The sequence below is a fragment of the Hermetia illucens genome, chromosome 2, assembly GCF_905115235.1.
Source record: "Hermetia illucens chromosome 2, iHerIll2.2.curated.20191125, whole genome shotgun sequence".
In the NCBI taxonomy this organism is placed as follows: Eukaryota; Metazoa; Arthropoda; class Insecta; order Diptera; family Stratiomyidae; genus Hermetia; species Hermetia illucens.
The window spans coordinates 51,574,655-51,595,034 of NC_051850.1; the positions used below are offsets into that span (position 1 = coordinate 51,574,655).

At 38.8% G+C, this 20,380-nt stretch overlaps 1 protein-coding gene across 9 annotated transcripts in view; it reads right to left on the reverse strand.

Moving 5' to 3' along the window:
* Nucleotides 1–20,380, reverse strand: part of LOC119647786 (MOB kinase activator-like 2) — a 402,844-nt gene that overhangs the window by 25,534 nt on the left and 356,930 nt on the right. Inside the window, exon 1 of one of the 9 annotated variants that reach the window (XM_038048973.1) lies at nt 2,827–2,989. The exons of 7 other annotated variants lie outside the window; for them this stretch is intronic. In XM_038048973.1, coding sequence (XP_037904901.1) covers nt 2,827–2,891 — 65 coding nt within the window. In that variant the 5' untranslated portion in view covers nt 2,892–2,989. Of the gene's footprint in view, nt 1–2,826; nt 2,990–20,380 lie in introns of those variants that run through there. One more of the 9 variants, XM_038048972.1, reaches the window with a different exon arrangement.

The window sequence follows — 20,380 nt, forward strand, 5'->3', positions numbered from 1 at the left end:
TCGGGTTCTCTGAACAGCGCAATACCAATTTCTCTCTTGTCACGATGTATACTACGCTGAACTTCTCGCAATTTCGCTCGATATCGGAGTTCGAACTCCAAACTCCGCGTTACGTTAGAATTTAAGAAGATTGAGAAATTCCAAAGGAAGAGAGGAACACATAAAGACCAATGCGCTCTCAGACGATCCTGATATGTCAAATGAAAATTTTGCATCCGAGCGGAGGAAAAAGAGAAAATAATTGACATTCAGATATTAGCAGAAAATGAATGACAGTTCGGGAGTTCTAATTTCTAAAAACTATTGTATTTAGCACACAGTTAATAATTGTAGCTAGGTAGGCATCGGTATGGAAGATATTTTGAAGTCTAGGCACTGTTATAATGGCAGCTTTGTGATTTTTTTGGCCGATTTTTGGGTTAGGTTGTTTCTGAGAATGGTTCCGCGAAAGGAAGGATCATTTCGCAGCCCCAGGTCTCCTTTCCTTCGCATCGAATGTCGAAAACGATGCCATATTAGGAAAATACTAATCAGTACCATACCCGACATGATTATATTCGGTGAAAACACACAAACACACACCCCCCCTTTTGCATATATAGGACACACCCCATACATAAAAAGGGGATATCACGCAATACAGCAACTATAAAGGTATTACGTGGCTGAGAACCATCTATAAGATATTCTCCGCTATTTTGCTAGATCGGATAATCCTTTGCGCCCAGAGCATCTTTGGCCCATACCAAAGAGGCTTCACTCCAGGCAAATCAGCAACATATCAGATTTTCTCTGTGCGGCAAGCGATGGAAAAACCGTTGGAATATGAAGATCAGCTGCACCATCCCTCCATCGACTTTAAGGCTGCCTATGAGCAGGGTAAAACTATACACGGACATAAGAGAATTCGGTATCCCGATGAAATTGATAAAACTAACTAGACTGACCCCGGCCAATGTGCGAGGCCAGATAAAAGCAGCAGGATCACTCTCGAGATCATTCAACATCAAAAATGGTCGAAGACAAGGGGATACTCTATCATGCGTCCGCTTTAACCTGGGCCTGGAAAAAGTGGTCCGTCATGCTGGGGTAAATGAGAGAGACACGATCCTCTTTAAATCCACCCAACTACTGACCTAGCTGACGGTATCGACATCATGGGAAGAACGACCTAAGACGTACAAACTGCCTTCATCCAGATTGAGCAGACGGCACGAGATCTTGGTCTGCAGATCAATAAAGGTAAGATATGATGGCAACGTCAGCACCATAGGGTCAAAGCTCCTACTGTACAGGACAATGATTTTGCCAGTCCTTATGTATTCTTTGGAGACTTGGGTTTTTAGTAACAAAAATTATGAATTCTTGGCCGTGTTCAAGGGAAGAAGCCTCCGAAGAATTTTTGGCCCCCTACCTGAGGATAGGTGACTCCGTAGCCTACCTAATGACGAAATCTATGAGTGATACCATGACCGCCAGGTTGTGGATAAAATCCGGCTCAATAGGTTGCGGTGCGCGAGTCACTGAATTCGTATGGATGAGGATACGCACATTAAGCACTATGACCTTTAAATACCATAAAGGAGCTCCAAGGTAGAAACCTGGTATGATACAGAGAGAAGTACGCAAACCCATGCTCCTCTTGCTCGTAAAATGTCATCTGGAAAATAACATGACAACGATCACTACTATCTAAATACCTAGACAGTGGCGTCCATTAATGGCATGCATATTTTTGTTTCGTCTAAATTTTGAAGTAGATACCAAAAAAGACAGATTTAGAATCAACGATTCAAACAAAGAGGACGTCAAGAGGTCTGGTTTTGCCTCTTGACGTCCTCTTTGTTACAATATAGAAAATGTAGATTCGTTCATTTGCCTTAGAGCAAACCCTTAAACGAATAGAAACCAAATGGAGAATAATATCAAGCGATGCATATATATGGCAAATAAGGCAGACTTCCAATACCAAATTAAGCAAGGTGCACAGCGAAAGTAACTTCATCAGACATGTGCAACCGGTAGGAGAATTGCCAGGCATCGTTTGGTCGGTCGCTTATGGCAGACAACAGACCAATGCTGAGATTATTCGTTTGGAAACGAAAATCGAATGTTGTTGGAACTCAGAAATTGTAGATGATTGGTAAAGAGGAGATGATGTAACCTAGAAGTTCAGGTCTGACTTGGGTTATCATATCATTGACTGATGACAGACTGCTGTTTACACTTGAAAAATAGTCGCAAGACTATCAAATCTATGATTAGCTCCTACATGAACTAGTACCTAATAATATCTTAACTTAACAGAAAATCAGTTTCCAAGATAGTTATCCAGCGTAAAAATTTTTCAAATCTTTTGAAAAACGATACCAAGCTCCTATAACGAAGTCTCTACTTTTTAGATGTGATTTAAATTGTTCGTCGTTGGGAAATCTAAATTGATGTAAATAGCCTAGAACTTTCGTAAGCTTGCCATCTCAAATTACGTCTAACTCTAAAAATATTAATGTCATATGCTGATAATAAAAATATTGCCGTTGAAAAGATCGATTATGATTGATGGAAAAATGAGTTGCGTAAATGGAACTAACATAAAATGACGAGCAAAAATCATTAGAAGTAATAGAAGAATCGGTAGAATAATAGTAATACTGCAAAGGCAAGTGTGATCAATTTAGATCTAGAAATCAAAATTTTGAAATAAACCAAAACATAAACGATATGAACGTAAGTCTGAACAAAATTCAAATCCAGAGGAATATTTACCCTTCTAGGCATATTCGTATAAATATGAATAATAATCTATAGTTATATAATCATCCTTACATGGGAAGAAAGTCCGCAATACAATCATTAAATCCCCAAATATGGTTCAATAAAATTTGAATCATTATTGCTGCCAAAATTTATAATATTTCCATGGATTGGTATAATGCAATACTTAATAAGAAATATCATTTCAATTGCGATGATTGCGCGAAAAACATTATGATGAAAATAACGATCATGGAGGCACACAAATCACATTTAATCTCACTTTTATCTGATTTATATGCAGCCAGATAGTATATTTATAATCTCCAACTAATTCTTCTATTATTCGAGCTTTATTTGTTTAATTCAATATAAACGTGACGCAATCGGGTATAATTGTTATACGAATAAAACTCAGCGAGACAGAATATCTTTTCAATATTTTCGGCAAACACAATTAATTTCCTTTGTTAAAAATACAAACATCACGTTTTGACTGACTTCTATTTAAATATTTGCTGTAATTTTTTTTTCTTTTGTGAATTTTAAGGAAATAAGATCAGAATGAAAACAGAAACTCGGATGAGGAAGGCACGACCGTTTTACATACACCGCAGACTCGATTCCAACTAATAATCCGAAAATTAGCCAGGACCTGTCTAAGCACACTTGTTACGTAGATAACGAGCGTTTCGTACCGAAAATCGTATCTAAACGAAATATTTCTATTCGCTTCAGTGTAAATCTACACATTGAGGCGTGTGATTAGCTGCAAAAGTCTTGATAACAACTAACAAAAAAAGTAAAAGCGAGAGGTAGAGCAATATCTGAATGGATTGGTTTGCTATTTTTATTTCCTGCTATTTGATATGATGTTATCAAATTTTCTCATTGCTCACTTGTATTGATTTTATACGAATATTTTGATATGAGTTTGCACATATTTTTGTTTTTGTCGATGTAATATTGTGAAATAAATTCTGTGACATCAGAAATGCTTTCCGGTTTAGCTAACACTCTTCCGAACACAAAGAAACAAAAAATTAGCACTTGAATCCCTTATTTTCCACCTCCATCAAAAGTGAGAACGATAGTAAACATGATTCCTAAATTTAGATAACACCAAAAACTTCAGCTTGATCTTTGGGTATGAATCCAGTGTGATGTGCACTTGGCCTAATTTTTGTTCCTGAGAACTTAACCACTTTGATCGAGAAAACCATAAAAAAACACTACATTTCACTGAATGTTATCTGTATGATACTATCAAATAAATTTCACTGCGCTCTCATACCTCAACTTACATTTCGTCAGATACAATATAAATTAAAACTTCCCGAAACACTTGTCGATAACATCGTTTCCCAGGTGGGTAGGTCTTATTTGTATTTTCTTCCTCTTTATCATATCAATTTCTTTGATTAACACTTAAAATTTACAGATAGTACAAATTGGTAGGTAGATAAAAGGTCATAAACGACCAAATAAAACACCAGATTCTCTATAATTTCAAATAGCAATTTCCTTAATTGATAAATCAAGTAATACAATAATGTTTAAATTGTACAGTACATATCGTGTACTTATTTCTAGACACGTGTACAAATCGAATGTTGAAGAATCAAGTGTATTTTAGATCGAAAAACTGAAGGATCATTTCTATAATTAATACACAGGGTGGAAAATCTGTTTTAATCAGCCAAAAAAGGTATTTTTAGACTCATTATAAATTAGAAAACCAGGAAGACAGTCACATGGAGAACAATGGCAATGACCGTTGACTTCACCTCTAAATTTTAAAATGACGCACTTCCGTCGGGATCGACTGTGTATTAATTCAGGGAAAACAGCTTCAACAGTTTCCAAGTTCCTCCTACGTCTCGAAGAGGTGAAGAAATCATCTTTTATTAAAAGCGCTTTATCGTGGCGCATATCTAAACTTTATCAAACCGAATCTAACTTCCCTACAAGACCGATATACTCTACAATGAGCTAATTGCCTAGGTGTCTATACCTACTTCGTAAGAGAGAGGCCTCTCCCAAACTCAATGTGCCCGGAACAAGAAATAAGAACTTTGATAGTGTCCTATCAAAGCCATTACCAACGCCAAATCAACATTGTGACTGGTTTGACAAGAACTGTCATGAGATACTGAACCAGATATATTTTTGGGTTGCTCCAAAAGTGATTTCGATTTTTTTTTTGGTGATACGGAAAATCAATTTCCTTTATCTGAAATATTTGATGGAATTATATACCATTCATTTTGGTCTAAAACGTTTTGTCATATTTTGGTAGTAGAATAGTTTAATGCCCATAAAAAACGTTTATCTTTACTGGTAAAAACCTAATCCATTTCATTTTTCACGTTCTCATTTGATGTAAGGGTTTTGTCGTCTAAACATTTTTTTCGAGACCGGAACAAGTGATAATCTGAAGATACTAGATTTGAAGAACATGGTGAATGTAGTGTTACATTCCATCGAAGCTCTTGTCGAATCAATTATATGAAGCTTGGCATTGAGTTGGTGGAACATTACACCTTCTTGATGAAAAGAAAACGATCAATTATCCTTAATAAAGTCCTACCCATTTATTGACGTTTGAAAAGCAAGTCACACACGTCAGTTTCAATTTTGATACCAAACTGAAACTTTTCGCATGACATGAATAGTCGAATACTATACTTCCAGAACGTAGTTTTTTTCCACAATATTAAAATTGACGGAGTGAAATTTTACAGACCATTTTTGACACTAGCGTTCCTTTACCTTTCCGTCAGCGAAAATCCCTACGCTAAAGCTTGCTAAAGTGCATTAATTGCTGGGTTTGTGACTAGTGCTGTGCGGAGGAACGAAGGGTTTACCAGTACATAATAGTTACATTGCTGCAAGCGTTATATACCTATGGTAGATCTAAACAAGAAGTGAACCTTAAAGGACTTTGGAAACTATACGAATCATACATTAGACTAACGTAGCAAAACAACATCCGGTGGCCGAACTATGCAGATTGACTGAGACCTCTCTCCTTCTCTGAGTCTTGTTTTGACAGAATTTGAGAACATACTTCGACAGTCTGCTCTCCAGCGATTATGATTATCAAAAACCCAACGGAGTGCAGTTCATTGTTAACTTTTTTGAAGTTGGATATGATACTAACCAAAGATGATGTAAATAAGTACCAAAAAAGAAGGTATGGCTCAGCGATTATGATTATCGAAAACCCAACGGTTTGGCTTTATTCCTAGTGTGGATGGAGACAACCTAACTACTCGCAGAATAACGAGCCTGCCTAACTTTCGATCACAAAAGTGTGACCTAATATTGTTTAAGAAGGAAAGAACAAGTCTATAAAAAAGAATAAAGAAATCTCAATTTTCGATGTAAAACATAGGTTCCAAATGGGTCTCTAGAGGATTGTGATGAGACCAGGTCAAATTCATTAAAGGGATCGCGTGCACTAATATCTTGCGGAAAACGATTCAGGAATTATCTCCTTAAAAGATAGGGATTGTAACTGATATAAATAGATAGGGATAATAGGGAAACTGTGGTAATCAAAGAAGTGCTACCAGAAAATTTATACTAAAATACGGGAAAGCAAAGTTTCGGGCTCAAAAAGCCAACCAAAGGCCATAGGATAAAGACAAGGCCAGACATGTTCACTATATTGCGCGGACCATGCATTGTAGAACAGATTTTCCCTGCATTATGAGAGTAACAGAACATTGTGTTGGCATCAAAAGTTAGTAAATCTGCAGGCAAGTCATGTTCTTATTTTCCCATACATGCTTTAAACACTAGAGGAAAGTGTTGACGTTGGTAATGAATGCTCTGGACATTTGACTATTTGGAGGTTTTATAAAATGGTGGCCCGATTTCTTTAAGCTATATAATTGTTTACCGGATTGGATAAAGATGCGTGAGGAATGTATCATATTCGCATAATGGAAACCGAATTGGAAGTTTCCTAGCGACGATGATATTCCCAGTTATCTTGTGGCTTTTCACAAGAACCATTCGGAGGAAAAATGGCGTGCCATCTTCGAGGTCTCACATGGCTTTATACCAGGTTCGCTGTTCCAGAACATCATGTACAACAACACTTTCATATATACGTCAGCTGGATCTAGAAAAAGGGACATGAGGACCTAGAAAAAAAGGGACATAAAAATAAAAAGACACAATTGAGTGTTACGAGGTCTAATCAAAAAGTTCCAGGACCTTCTCAATAACTCTTTATTACATGCTCTAATTTATCTTCTTTAAAATACTCCCCTCAGGAGCGACTACACTTCTCCCACCGGGTATAATACTGTTTCATACATCTGGAAAACTCGTTTTTTTCTTGATCTCCACTATCGTCTGATACCGCTGTCCTTTCATTGGGTATTTGGTTTTTAGAAACAGCCAGAAGTCAAACGGAACCAGGTCAGGAGAATAAAAGGAAGGCGGGAAGAGGAAGGGTCTTCATCGAGTTTCTGGCATAAATTTCCCGAATGAGGAGCACGGTGTGAAAAGACGTTGTCGTGGTGGAAAAACCACTCGCCTGTTGCCCACAATTCTTGCCTCTTTCGATGAATCTGAGAACGTAAAGTTCTCAGGGTTTGAAGGTATCGATAACGATCGATTGTCTCACCTTGTGGGAGGAATTCATCATGGATGACGCCTTGCGAATCGAAGAAAACAGTGAATACTTTAACGGTTAATCTCACCTGGCGAGTTTTTTGGTCTTGATGAATTTTTTGATTTCCACTGAGACGACTGGAACTTGGTTTCCACGTCGTAGTCATAAACCCAAGACTCGTCACATGCAATAATTAGCATTGCAGATTTCCAAGAGGTTCTCACAAACCTCCAGGCGATGCGCTTTTTGATCCTCAGTCACAGTCATGGGATCAGTCGTCTAGTTGGAGGAGTTTTTATGTCAGGAGCCTTTTTTTTTAAGATTGAGAGGAATGTCTTTATATATAATAATTTTGTAGAGGATTTCTCATTGGATAATGAGGTTTTTCGTTCTCCTTATTCCACTCCTCATTGACGTGATTTCGAATAATGACCAGTTCTGATACCCTCGCCGGCTTTGAAATTATGACCACCGTGTCTGGAGCACTATCAAATGACATGTTTTATTGTTGTTCTTCTTATTTCATCATGGGTAAGCGTGCCTAATAACTGGTATGATTTTTACTTATGAGCACTTTGACAGAACTGAGACATTGATCACTGTTAAAACCTTCGTTCTGTATGAACACCGCTCAGCCAGCAGTGTTCTAGGATACCGAAGCATCTGTAGCCACAACCAAATAACGATCATTCTTCAGCTTGCGAATCTCTTCTTAACACGTTTTAACAATGTAAAGTGTAATAATGGAGGAATCTGACTGCAAGTAGGGACTAATTAAATTGGAGTTGGTGTAGACTTGTGGAACCTTCAATACAGTCTATCGAAAAGATGGTTAAATTTTGTAAAGACAGCCATTAAAATATGGTTGCTGTGAAAGTCAAGCTGAATGAGAAAGAAAGTGGATGAGTTATTGGCGTTAGGGCTTACGTTTTGACTTGTCCCCACTTTTTGAGATTTACTCGTATATATTATGATGACCTCATACACGTTTTAGAATCCATGAAACACATAAAGTGTTAAATTTTCACCTTCTATAACTTTGTTAATAATAGCTGGATTTACTTCAAACTTCCCAGCCACTTGTTAGGACCTTTTAGTACTGATGAAGGGAACAAGTGGTTCCAGAAATATCTGTATCCGCAAGACCAATAAATGACAGTAGCAAATAGAAAATGCAAGTTTTTATTATTTTAAATAAAAAAAAAACGAATTAAATGGGTAACAAATATACCGTTCGAAGTTTTATGTCAGTTACTGGACCACCAAACCTCAAAGACCTCTTCTGCTAAAAAACAGGGTGAGCAATATTTAAATTTCGGATATATACTCCGTCAGTAATTCATGCCAATGTGTAAAAGCTGCAAAACGAGTTACTAACATATATTGGACCTTAATTCAATCATTTGTTCAGGTTTTTTTTCAGGGAAGTCATTAGATCGTATGTTTTGAAAATTGAGTTTATAATTTTTTCCGAGTTCATGAGTTGTAAGTAAATTGTATCAATCAATAGAAAAGTAATGCCCATTTCAATCTTAGTATACGTTCAGCCTTACGTTTCCAGTACAAACTTTCTAAGGTCGGCTTACACCTAAAGGCAAAGGTAAATAGGAGTCGTTAATCCATCCTTGTCTATGAAAAGGTTTTTGACATTTATTCAGATGAGTGGAACATGGTTGCCAAATTGGCTTTTGGCCAATACAACAGAAGCATCGGTAATAGCAGTCAGGTTTTATTTTGTTGACCGTTGATAGGGAACGTAATATCGTAGATAAAGTGTTTTCCAAACCAAGGTATTCATAAGGTGAAATCTGATTATTACCACAACGTCCGGAGTTTCTACTTAAAGAAATTTTCGCAATCAAATTCAAATAAAATCTATAGTTAAACTGGAAAATTCCTTTTAATAGTTTTATTATCTAGTCAACTATAGCAGAAATAGAAAAAAAAATTTATAAAACTAGAAAAAAAGTACGAAAAATATTGCGAACTAATTAAAATTTGCTTTATGTAAATTCCGTGATAGAACATTTTTACTTCACCCTGTGGTTAATATAAAGATGGATTTATCACCAAAGAAAAGCACAAAATAAAATTGTGTAAAACTCTAATGTTATCATTAAATTCCCACCATAAGACACACATTTAGTTTCAATTTATCGCCGCCGGAAAAACTATGATTCTTTTTTTATATATTTTATTTTTCCGCGCATTTAAACCGCGAGTCTTGATAAAGCGCAAACCGTGTGGATCGTTTTGCATATTACTCACCAACTTGGTGTTTATCTAATTCGAGACTGAAATATAGTAGACTTTTAGGTTTTGGATAGTATAAAATTTCGCTGCTAGTGGATTGGGCAAATATGTAGTAACGATAGTACTTGATGAAGACTGAAAATGAACTGTCGAGATAATTAGTTTGAAATGTCATGATTAATGTCTATTTATCAGTATTTAAGATACTGACTTTATAGTAATCAGTTGTCTAGGGCATGACAACAATGCCATTGTATTTAAATTTCTTGATGACAGAAATATGTACGGTAAAATATACCAACAGACCACAGTAGGTTACTGTCACTGTGATGAAACGAAGTAGTTGAGAATTGCATCAGTAAGACCCATATTTATCATTAGGAGGTCAAAACTGCTGAGTCAGGGTTGATATAAGCTTAAGTTCACGTTGTATCTAGACGAAAGTCATTTATAGGATCTTAGATTTAGTTTTACCTGTTGTACATGTGGTATTTCAGTGTTCATCGCAATAGTCACTTGTTGAAAAGTATTACTTTTTAGAGTCTCCAATTCAATATATGTAATGCCTTATTAAAATTATGTTAATGTCAGCAAGACCGGCTCCACGATAGGCTGACAACAATATAGAAAATTATCATAAAATGTTGGTCCCTTTATGTACGAAAGTGAAATACAGGGAACCGTAAAAAATCGTAGTGAGAGCTCTTAGTAAGGACCACAGTTGAAAATGGCACTGGAACTATTAACTAATTTTTATGTTATTAACTGACATTATCGGATATTTGCGTGAGCTTACCACACTAGATACACTTCAAAACGTGTAAAACAGAGTTTACTAAAAAAGCAAAAATGTGGAACTTACTACTTGTACCCAGGAAACTATGAACTGCTGATGAAAAAGCGGCTTTCCTCAGATATAGCTATGTGTAATTTTAGGTGAAGCAGGCTTAACTTTTTTTTAAATCTCGGTTCTTTCTGACAGTGCGACTCGTAATAGGTGGTGGTATCAAAACAAAGAGCACCCACACCAACCTCGCAAGCATTATTCGACGAGGACTCGACACAATCTCGGCGTTGGCCAGCAAACTATCTCGATCAACTGCATGCCATGGGGAAGGATTCATAAAGCATGAAAGCATTTCATTTGAATGAAAGGCAGATAGGACCGCGAGAAGCAGTGTTTGGGTTGTTTCTTCCTCCTTCGGGAGAAAGTCGTTTTGCATCGGATTGTTATCGGGGACGAGAAATCTGCTTCAAGAACCCTAAGCGCAAGATCTCATGAGTTTCAATCGGTGAGTTTTGCACCCTGGTGCCAACATCCAAAGTTTTAACCAGAAGGTGATGCTGGTGGGGCCAACGACCGGTGGTATACCAGAACTTGACCCAGGCGCTTATTGAAAAAAGGCCAGGATGGATGCGGACACACGGCATAATTATTTAGTAGTAGGATAATGCTCAAGCACAATCAATGGCTTCGGTCAAAAATACCCATTTATATCCTCCGCTGGGAACTGCTGTTTGCTATTCGGTAAACTGCTCATTTCACCCAAATAAACCCCAACGGCTTTTAACAGTTTATCAATCAAATCCGCTCGCTTTGAAGTCAAAACCTAAACTCAACCGTCCGTGTGTGAAAGCCTTGATTTCTTTTAGTTTTCTGTGCACGAATTCGAATCGTATTAAAACCTGATAAAACCTATTCATGTCGTGAGACCATTCGGTGCTATACGGTTTGAATTAGGTACCGAATAGACACCGAAACACCTTTTCATATTTGTCGGCAGCGAATGAAACTGAACCGAATGGAACCTTACTATACACGTGTGAAATGAGCATATGGGTAGATCCTTTAACGAAAACCTTTTTTTCCGAATGCCTTAGAACATGAATAGATTAGTTTAGTTTGGATTAGTGCGTGGAGTCGCAGCTCCAAGCATTTAGACCTTTGCTACGCTCATTGTACTATTCCAGGAGATCGTCTATTCAAATAGGAATCTGGAAACCATATGATCGGCGGGCATCAAAGTCATCTAATTTTTGTCAAGAAATTTCCAGATGGATGCATGATTATATGATTGGCCGCCTTCCCACGCACCAATAGTGTCAAGTTTATATGTGTCGTTAGCTGCTTTCCGTTTCACCTCCAAATGGATTGAGGGTAAATTTAGAATAGCTTTGAGTGCCACGGTCAACTAGTTAGGTAACTGAACCTCTGAATCTACGTCAGCAGCTTCCTGCTGTTAGCAAAGTTGTTCCTGGATATGGTGCTTCCACGTTAATTTGGAGTCGAGATGTACTCCTAAATATTTGACTGTTTGTACCAGCTGGATTTCCACCCCTGCTAAGGTGGGTAGCGTGTAGCTGCTCCACCTGACGTTCACCATGAATCCATTATGGATGGTATTGTATTCAGGCGGTCACGTACTGTCCCCGCATACTTACCGATAATTATTACGGCTAGATCGTCCGCAAATGCTTGTGCAAAGACCTCTAGGAGCCATAGAAAAGTGTCCATAACTAGGAGAGAAACCCCCCTTCCTGTGAGCAACCCCTAAGACATTCTGCCTCCATAGACTTCTGACCGACCAATATATGGATCTTTCTCCACTCTAGCATGTGAAGGACCAACTGTTTAACAGCGGATCGATTCCATGCTGCCTGTCGCGAATGAGGCATAATTGAAGGCGCCTTCAATGTCCATAAATGCGCGTAGGGCGCATTCTTTATCGGACATTACCTTTTCAATTTTTGCCATTAGCTCATGGATTGCTATTTTCGTGGATTTGCCTTTCTGGTAGGCATGTTGCCTACAATGAAGTGGCTACTTAGGTATATATATCTTTTATGAACCCGATCTATTAGTCTTTACAGTGCTTTTAGCAGAAAGGAAGTTAGACTGATCGGTCGGAAGCTTTTTGCGTCTAGATAGGTGGCTAGTTGTAATATAAGCGTGCGCTAGGCAAGCGCGGTATATATTCCGATCGTGTAGACCCAGGGCATTCATTCCCTCTATTACTAGAGCAGGAATAATGCCATCTGGACCTGTAGACTAGTATATATGGAACGAGTTAAATGCCCATTTCACATTGAAAGCTTCTCTCATCCTGGTTGTGATCATCTAGGTTGTTCTCTCAATAACAGCAATAGATTTGATGCGTCTCCCAAGAGTCGTAACTCCGGCGTTCAGTTCTGTTTTTTACGTCGCCCAATCTATCTTACATGGACTCTGAAGTGGAATGGATCCATGCCCATTTCGGAATCAATGCGCCTGTGATCCAAGAGCGTGATATTGTTTGATACTTTCCACTCTCCGACAAGAGCCGCAATGTCAGAGGATGCCACCGTGTCGATGACATCTTGCCTGACCACGTTGAAGAAAGTGGGTTTATTACCGAAATTGAAGATCTGCAAATCAGTTCCTACCAGATACAGTAGTCTCGATCCTCTCGTTGCCGTTGGAAGTTCCCCAGCATATGTGGTGGCCACAAACAGCTTGGAACGTTCCACCATATTTTAAGTTCATTTTTTAAGCATAATGGACATTTTCGCCTTCGTAAAATACAAAAGAGATCCCTAGACCATCCCTCCTCAGCCTGCGAAATTTTGTTTTCTTCACGGTAGGTGTTTCTTACGCAAAGTACATCAATAGATACTAAAACCCCGCTTCTGTTGCTGCGAGTGCAAAACGAGCATCTATATGATCCTACTTCAGCGGCGAATATCTCTGAAATGTATGGACTGGCACCATTGTTGCTTGTCACAGCACGGCTCTGATTGTGGTCACCAAATCAATGCATGTCTTTAGAACACCCTGGAGTTAGGCCTAAACAGTGGGAACTCATGGAAGTCCAGATGGCTTTTTCAGAGTTCAAAATCACAGCTGCTATGCGACGATTCTACCAACTCAATTCTTTGTACGCATGTGATTTCATTCTATTTTGGTCGTTGAGGAACTTGCCTTCACTCATATTCAAGGAAGAGTTCTTTTTCTAGAACACCGGATCCAGTGTGAAATTATGTCTCTTAATTCTAAAGAAATCGCAAGGTGGACACGAAAAAAAAAATAACAAAATTCAAAGGAATAAAGTTTTAAATAATATGCATCCGCACATACAAACTCAATGTAAAATTTGAATTCTTCAAACGACTACTATAAATTTGTTACTAACAGCAGTATTTACACCAAACTTTCCAATATCACAGCACCAACTGTGAATGGAATATTTGTAGCTCCTAAAATGAATTTAAGAGCAGGTTTCCAATTAAATTCTAAAATGTTGTAATTTACAATTGAAAACTTTATTTAACTGGATGTTGAAATGTGACGTATTTTGACGGCTAAATACGACAAAGACGGCGCTAAATGAACACCGTCTTTATCATATTTCCTTCCTGCTGGATTGGTTCTCAGGACAGGGCTTGTTACACTTTGCGATAACCACACAGTCCCCAGTTCTATCAAAAGTGTAGTTATTTTCAAAGAATACTAGATGAAGTTTTCCACTTGAAGTCACATTCTGGGATAAAAATGTTACTCTCCTATTTTGTACTGAGACTCCTTAAACTGAATATGGCACAAACTGCATGTAAAGCGATTCATAGACGACATACTCCCAATAGATTTCGTTGCGATAAACTTAACCGTTTTCAAGTAAATTGGATGTGACGGACAGACAGGCAAACAGACAAGGTGATATTGAAGGGATGTTATTTTATTTTGAATAAAATCATAAAAACACTATAATCCACGCTCCACCCCAATCATTTTATGTAGCTTCTTTGAAATAAATCGATGCCTTGTTACCTTAGCTACCACCATATGCACTATAGGAATACCAAACTGTTTTGAGTTTTGATAAACATATTCAAAAGTCGTTATTTGATATGGCTAAGGTAGACAATGAGCCGGATTATGATAGTGATATCAACAGTGTCAGGTTTATTATTTTCATGTTTGCCTTTATTTTCCTAAACACCTGTGAATTAAGATAGCTTAAGTTTGGCAATTTGAAAAGACAAATCGCTGATTTTGAAGCAGAAAATATTTTGTTTTGAATCGCTTTGATTATGTAAAATGATTATTAAACATTTTCTGGAGAGTAACGCGTATTGCTGATTAGTTAACGTAAGATAGCTGGTCATCAAATTGACCGTGAACCATGATTTTCAATTTCAAGCTTAGAGTATGAAACGAGAATGTGCTTAACTCACCAGTTGATAAATATTTTCAATACGTTACGATAAAATCTGCTTAGTCTTCCAAGCATGACAAAAGTAAGGAATAAGAATAAAAAATATACAAAACTGATATATTCTTATTATGATGTGATTCGTTACAGTGCCACGAATCCAAAATGATAAGAACTTCCAGGAGGATTTACTAAAATTGCTCTGATTGCTTGGTTGTAAGCTTCTTTTTGTAGATGTTCCGCTGAAGCCCATAGTGTAACTAGATTCCCTTGATTGAAATAGTAAGGTAAGTCCCAATGCAAGTCTAGGGTATCAACATAAATGGATGATACATAATAGTGTCAATCAATGCTTCTAATATTCTCGTTATCCTGACAATAAATATGTTAGGCTTTCCTACTACTGATTTAATTTAAGAGGCATTCTTTTGGCCTAAAAAAAGATATACATAATCGTGTCCTGCAAAGTGATGAAGGTAGCCATGTTAGAAGAATGAAATAGAAGCATTAAGGGATTTCCGTCTGGAAATATTTTCGGATTTTTACTAAATACAATGAACCAATGAATGGGTACTATGCAGAGTACGAAAATTGCCCCGTTCGGTGCTCTAACTGCGAATATTCATTAACGCGACATTCAAAGATATCATAATTGCGATAATCTAGTTAACCATCATCAAAACTGGTCAGCCCCCCAAAATTCCGACCGCGAATTGGATTAGAGTCAAACAATGAAGTATGCTGGAAATGAACCCCAGCACAAATTGGTCTGGAATCTTGTAGGTCTTAGCTAGAATACATTCTATATACTATGTACTCGTATATCATAACTTTCCCTTCTAAACTTTTACTTGAAAAAAAATATCAATTCAATTTTAATTTACTGCATAAACAAGATTACAAACTCTTCAACAAACAAGATTAAAGTTCATTTTTATCATGAATATTTTCACCTGTCCTTCCTCATTTAAGTAACCTCTAGTAAATTATGTATATGACACATAAGATAATGGTTACTTTGTTTATTCATCAACCACGGCATGGTGCGCAAAGTAGGGTGCCAATAGTGGAAAGGCTGCGACATTTTGCAACGAGTTAAGTCCAATTCAGCGACTAAGGAGTGCCGTCAGAATGTATCCGAGGGCAGTGCTAGCCAAATCTACAAGGGACTTATCTGTTATGGTCCTTGCTACGAAAATTCAGTGGAGGTTACATTACACCATTGGAATCGTGATGCCATTTCACAGTATATATTGCGGAAGAACTCCTGGCCTGGTTATTTGCTGTTGGCTCCTTTATGGGAGATCTATATCGCGCGCTTCTTGTGGTCTCAATGTATAGAAGTTCTCGCCGCAAACAGATATTAGGCTTCGCAACCATTGGTATGAATGCCAAGTATTCACTTAGTATACACTAGTAGCGCTGTGGTGCTCACGAAGAACCCCCAATAAGTCTGAAAAGGACATTAGTCATTAGTCGTTGCATGATCTGCAGATTGCAGACCTCAAACGATGCGATTGTGAACTATTGAAGTAATCGCCCGGCAAGGAAGGACGTTTTATTCTTTGACATTCATAAACTGGTATCTGATACAATGCATTGTGCAGAAGTTGCTACAAAAACGCCTCCGACGGTACGGTCATGTCAACCGTGGTAAGGATAACTCGCTAATCGAGATTGCTCGAAGGATGCAAGTCGATTGGAAGCGGCACAAAGACAACTCGGAACCCACTCACGTCCAGTCTTAAGATCCATACCGTAAATGCCGTTTTTCTGCAGCCTTGACACAAATCTCGCTAGATTTGCTCTTCTGTAAAATTTTTGCATTCACTTCTGCTTTTTCTTCAACCTTTGTCCCGTTTACAAGCGGGGTCGGTTCGTCGTGATCGGTTTCGCTGATGCTTATTTATTTACTATTTTGCTCTAAATAGATGGAGGTGAAAAGCAGGCATACATGAGCCACTATTTGTCCATGTATTTTATCATTTTTTCGAGTGATATGGAATTATAAATTTTCTAACGTATCCTTATCTTAATAGCTACTTAATTAATCTAAATAGTGGACACGATATTGTGCCCAAAACGAGATCATAGAAGAAAGCTTCACCTATGCTTAAAACTATAGTATGAGCAAAAGTTTGACAGACCAAGCTGTAATTGGTCAGTGCTATACACCGTCATAGCCGCAGAATCTAGGAGTGAAAAGAAAGGCACTTCGAAAATTGCTATGTAAGCGAAAGCGCCATGCGCCATGCCATAAGATATGTGCGTTATACAACCCTATATTTATTTCTCCGCAGTTGGTAATGAACATAGGCTGCATCATTTATTCGGCGAAACCAAGATTAACCATTCCGAATAACGTTTTCATGGCAGTGTTGGTTTCGCTAATATACACTTCAACACATTAGTTTGCGATGACAATCATAGGAAAATCATCCTAAGATAGGTAATGGTAGTCACCTTCGGTAAGAAAATTATGCGAACTGCATTGTGCATTCCATTGCAGATGCATAGAGAACCCTTGCACTGAGCCCTGTGTAATTCCTACTGGAGCGGTGTACTCGTTTGGTCGCTTGAACCACAGTGATTTTTGGGAACCTCGAACAGTAAAAGAATGGACGCCATCGCATATGAGGTGTACATCTTAGCCCTTTAGAGGCAAAACAGTATTCTTCATGCGCTATAAGAAACTTGATCAGTGACTCCCATATCGAATAAATCAGTCTGTACTGTCTGTAGACCGCCAACTATTTTCGAAACTTTCTGATTACTATGCCCATCTACTTTCAGATCTCTCCCCTTCGACATTCTTTAACTGCGTAAAATATGGCCTTCGATGAAATGGAATAAGGACTCTCCGCCATGAATGAGCAATTTGGTCATCATTCCTGAGGTGACAAATGTTGCACTATTCAAAATAACCCTGAAGGAAAAGTACAGCTCGGGCTCCGAGGCTATCCTCCTTTACGTGTATTTCATAAGCTATGTAGTGCTCTCCCCCAAACTGGCGCTGCATAGAGAACGTGCTCTTGATCGTAATAAGCAACCCACACATGCCTCCCATGCATTTAAGGGCTTTCCTGAGAGTGCTAATAAGATTCCCAATTATAACTGGAGCGTAATTTCTCTTACCGCTCCTTGTAATGAGAGTCGCTTCCATCTTTTCCTCACCAAAGTATCACACCAGGACTCTATAAGCAATCCTTTACGGCTCTGATTGTGTCACGTGGGTACAACTCAACACCCTGCGGGCATTTATAACTAGAGTTAGTGCCATGTCATGGGACACGTACTTTTTGGTTCCATCGTCAGTGTCATACTACACCTTTCCTTTTTAAGGTTTTCTGCAAAGCAAAGCCTTATTAAAATAGTTGTCTGTCTGTCCGTCCACCTCTGTTACACCTTATAACTCAAAAACAGTTACTCTAGTGATATGAAATTTGGTAGAAAGGTGGAACCTGTCATGCAGTGAGTAACATAATTTTACGTTGAGTTTAAGGTGAGTCTCCTTACATGCAAAAGGAGAGTGTACATTACAAGGATTTGCGAGCAGGCGACCAGATCATGATAAGAGCTCAAGACTGCTGCGAATGAGAAGAGTTAAACCGTGCTAAGGAGGCTTGAGTAGAATCTAACTCAAAGAAGGGCGCGGTACGAAGTCAGACATTCTGGAAGCGCGATTCCAGACATCCAGGCAGTGTTTTTCGAAACCGAGCTTGTCATCGAAAGTTACATCGACGTCTTCATTGAATCTCCGGTATAATGAAAGGTGACCGCCGGGAGAGTAGGAAAACAGAATCGTAGACGATTTAGAAAAGTTGCATATCGAACGGCATTTACTAACTTTTAGTGCATTTATAGAGAACCGGCGAAAATAAAAATCGTTCCTGGAAAATAAAAATTATAGTGGGAATCCTTGTGGTACACCAGAGGAGAAAGAAAAAGGAAAGGAGTATGAGACCAGCAAAAGAAACGTGGCAGGACCAGTTAGACAGACAGGAGAGGAGCCAGGTTATGACAGGAGGAGCTTAAGAGAGGCACATTTGAATTTAGTGTAAGGTTGTGGCGCGGCAGGATTCGCAGCATTCGAAATTTATTTCGAATGTTGCGAGCGAATAGATGGCGCGGATCTATCCACTTTGCGTGGCACACCAAGGGAGTGGAAGATCGCAGTAATCATGTTTTTCAGACCTGTCACTGAATTTAATTATTAAGTTGAAAATTGCTAAAGAAGATGGAAGTCCTTTTTGAAAATAGAATTTGAGTTGAGTTTACTGTATAGAATTCGCGTTGAGTTTGCTGTATAAAATTCGCATTGAGTTCGCTTAAATATTTCAATAAAATTAATAAGTAATCATAATTACTTAATTGGATTACTTAATTGGTGACCCCGGAACTCGCACCAACAGCATCAACAACTAGGATCCCGAATTCCCAGAACCTGCAAAATTGAAAAACTCAAGCACATCATCATCCCCATCAACAAATCGCAGTCTGCGCAAGCACAATCGCCCAGCAGGCAGCCGCAGCCGCCATCGCTGCCGCAGCCACTTTCGCCGCCGCACTCAACTCCACCATCGCCGACATTGGTGAAGTTCTATTAACGACAAAAATTCGTCCGAACAACACGGCAGAAATAGAACTTCCAAGGACTGAGAAATCCTTCCAAAACATCAGTAGACCGTACGGCAAGCGATTTTCACGCGTTCGCATCTACAGTTGAGTGTGGAGTGCCGTGGTAAACATCACGAAAACGTGTCACATCTCCACATCCCGAGTCGGAGCAGAGGCAAGAAAGAAAAACGCGAGAAAACCTTCTCTACACAGTGTACTGCGCGACACACGTCGGACCCTCACCAGAAGTGGATTTTCACGCGTCTTCCCGTACGCACGCCCTCCTGCACAACACCTTTCACGCACCGGACTAGTCATCATTGCCACAACGATCAACAACGGCAACAAACGGACGTCCCCAGGACCGCCAACGCCGCAGCTACAGCCGACAAACAACGAGGAGTTATTCTTAAGAGAAATTATTATTCATTTATATATAATATTTATTTATTTATTCAGTTAAAAAAAAAAAAAATAGTAATAAAAAAATTGAAATCGCTGCAAGAGACGGCGTGCAGGTGTTTAGCATCGCGAGTCCTCCATTCTCATTGGTGGTGTTTTTGGTCTGCGCTGGATAGCGTCCGCTTCGTTTTTTTCTCGTTTCGTGCGTGCATTTGTGGGTGCGGCCTGCCGTGTCGGTGTAAAGTTCACCGCGTTTCAGAATAAACTCACCGCGTTTGCATTTCAATCTCGTACTTTTCGTGAAACAAGATGTCTTTTGACAATAAAGACGCAGCAGGCCCATCGAACCCGCAAGTGACCGCCCTCGCCGTACGCGTTCCTCCGTTTTGGCGGCGGAACCCCGAACTGTGGTTCGTGCATCTGGAAGCACAGTTCCAAATGTCCGGCATCACATCGGACGCGACCCGTTTCAACTACGCGGTGATCGGCCTGGACGAAGAGTCCATACTTCTGGTGTCCGACGTGGTGAAGTCGA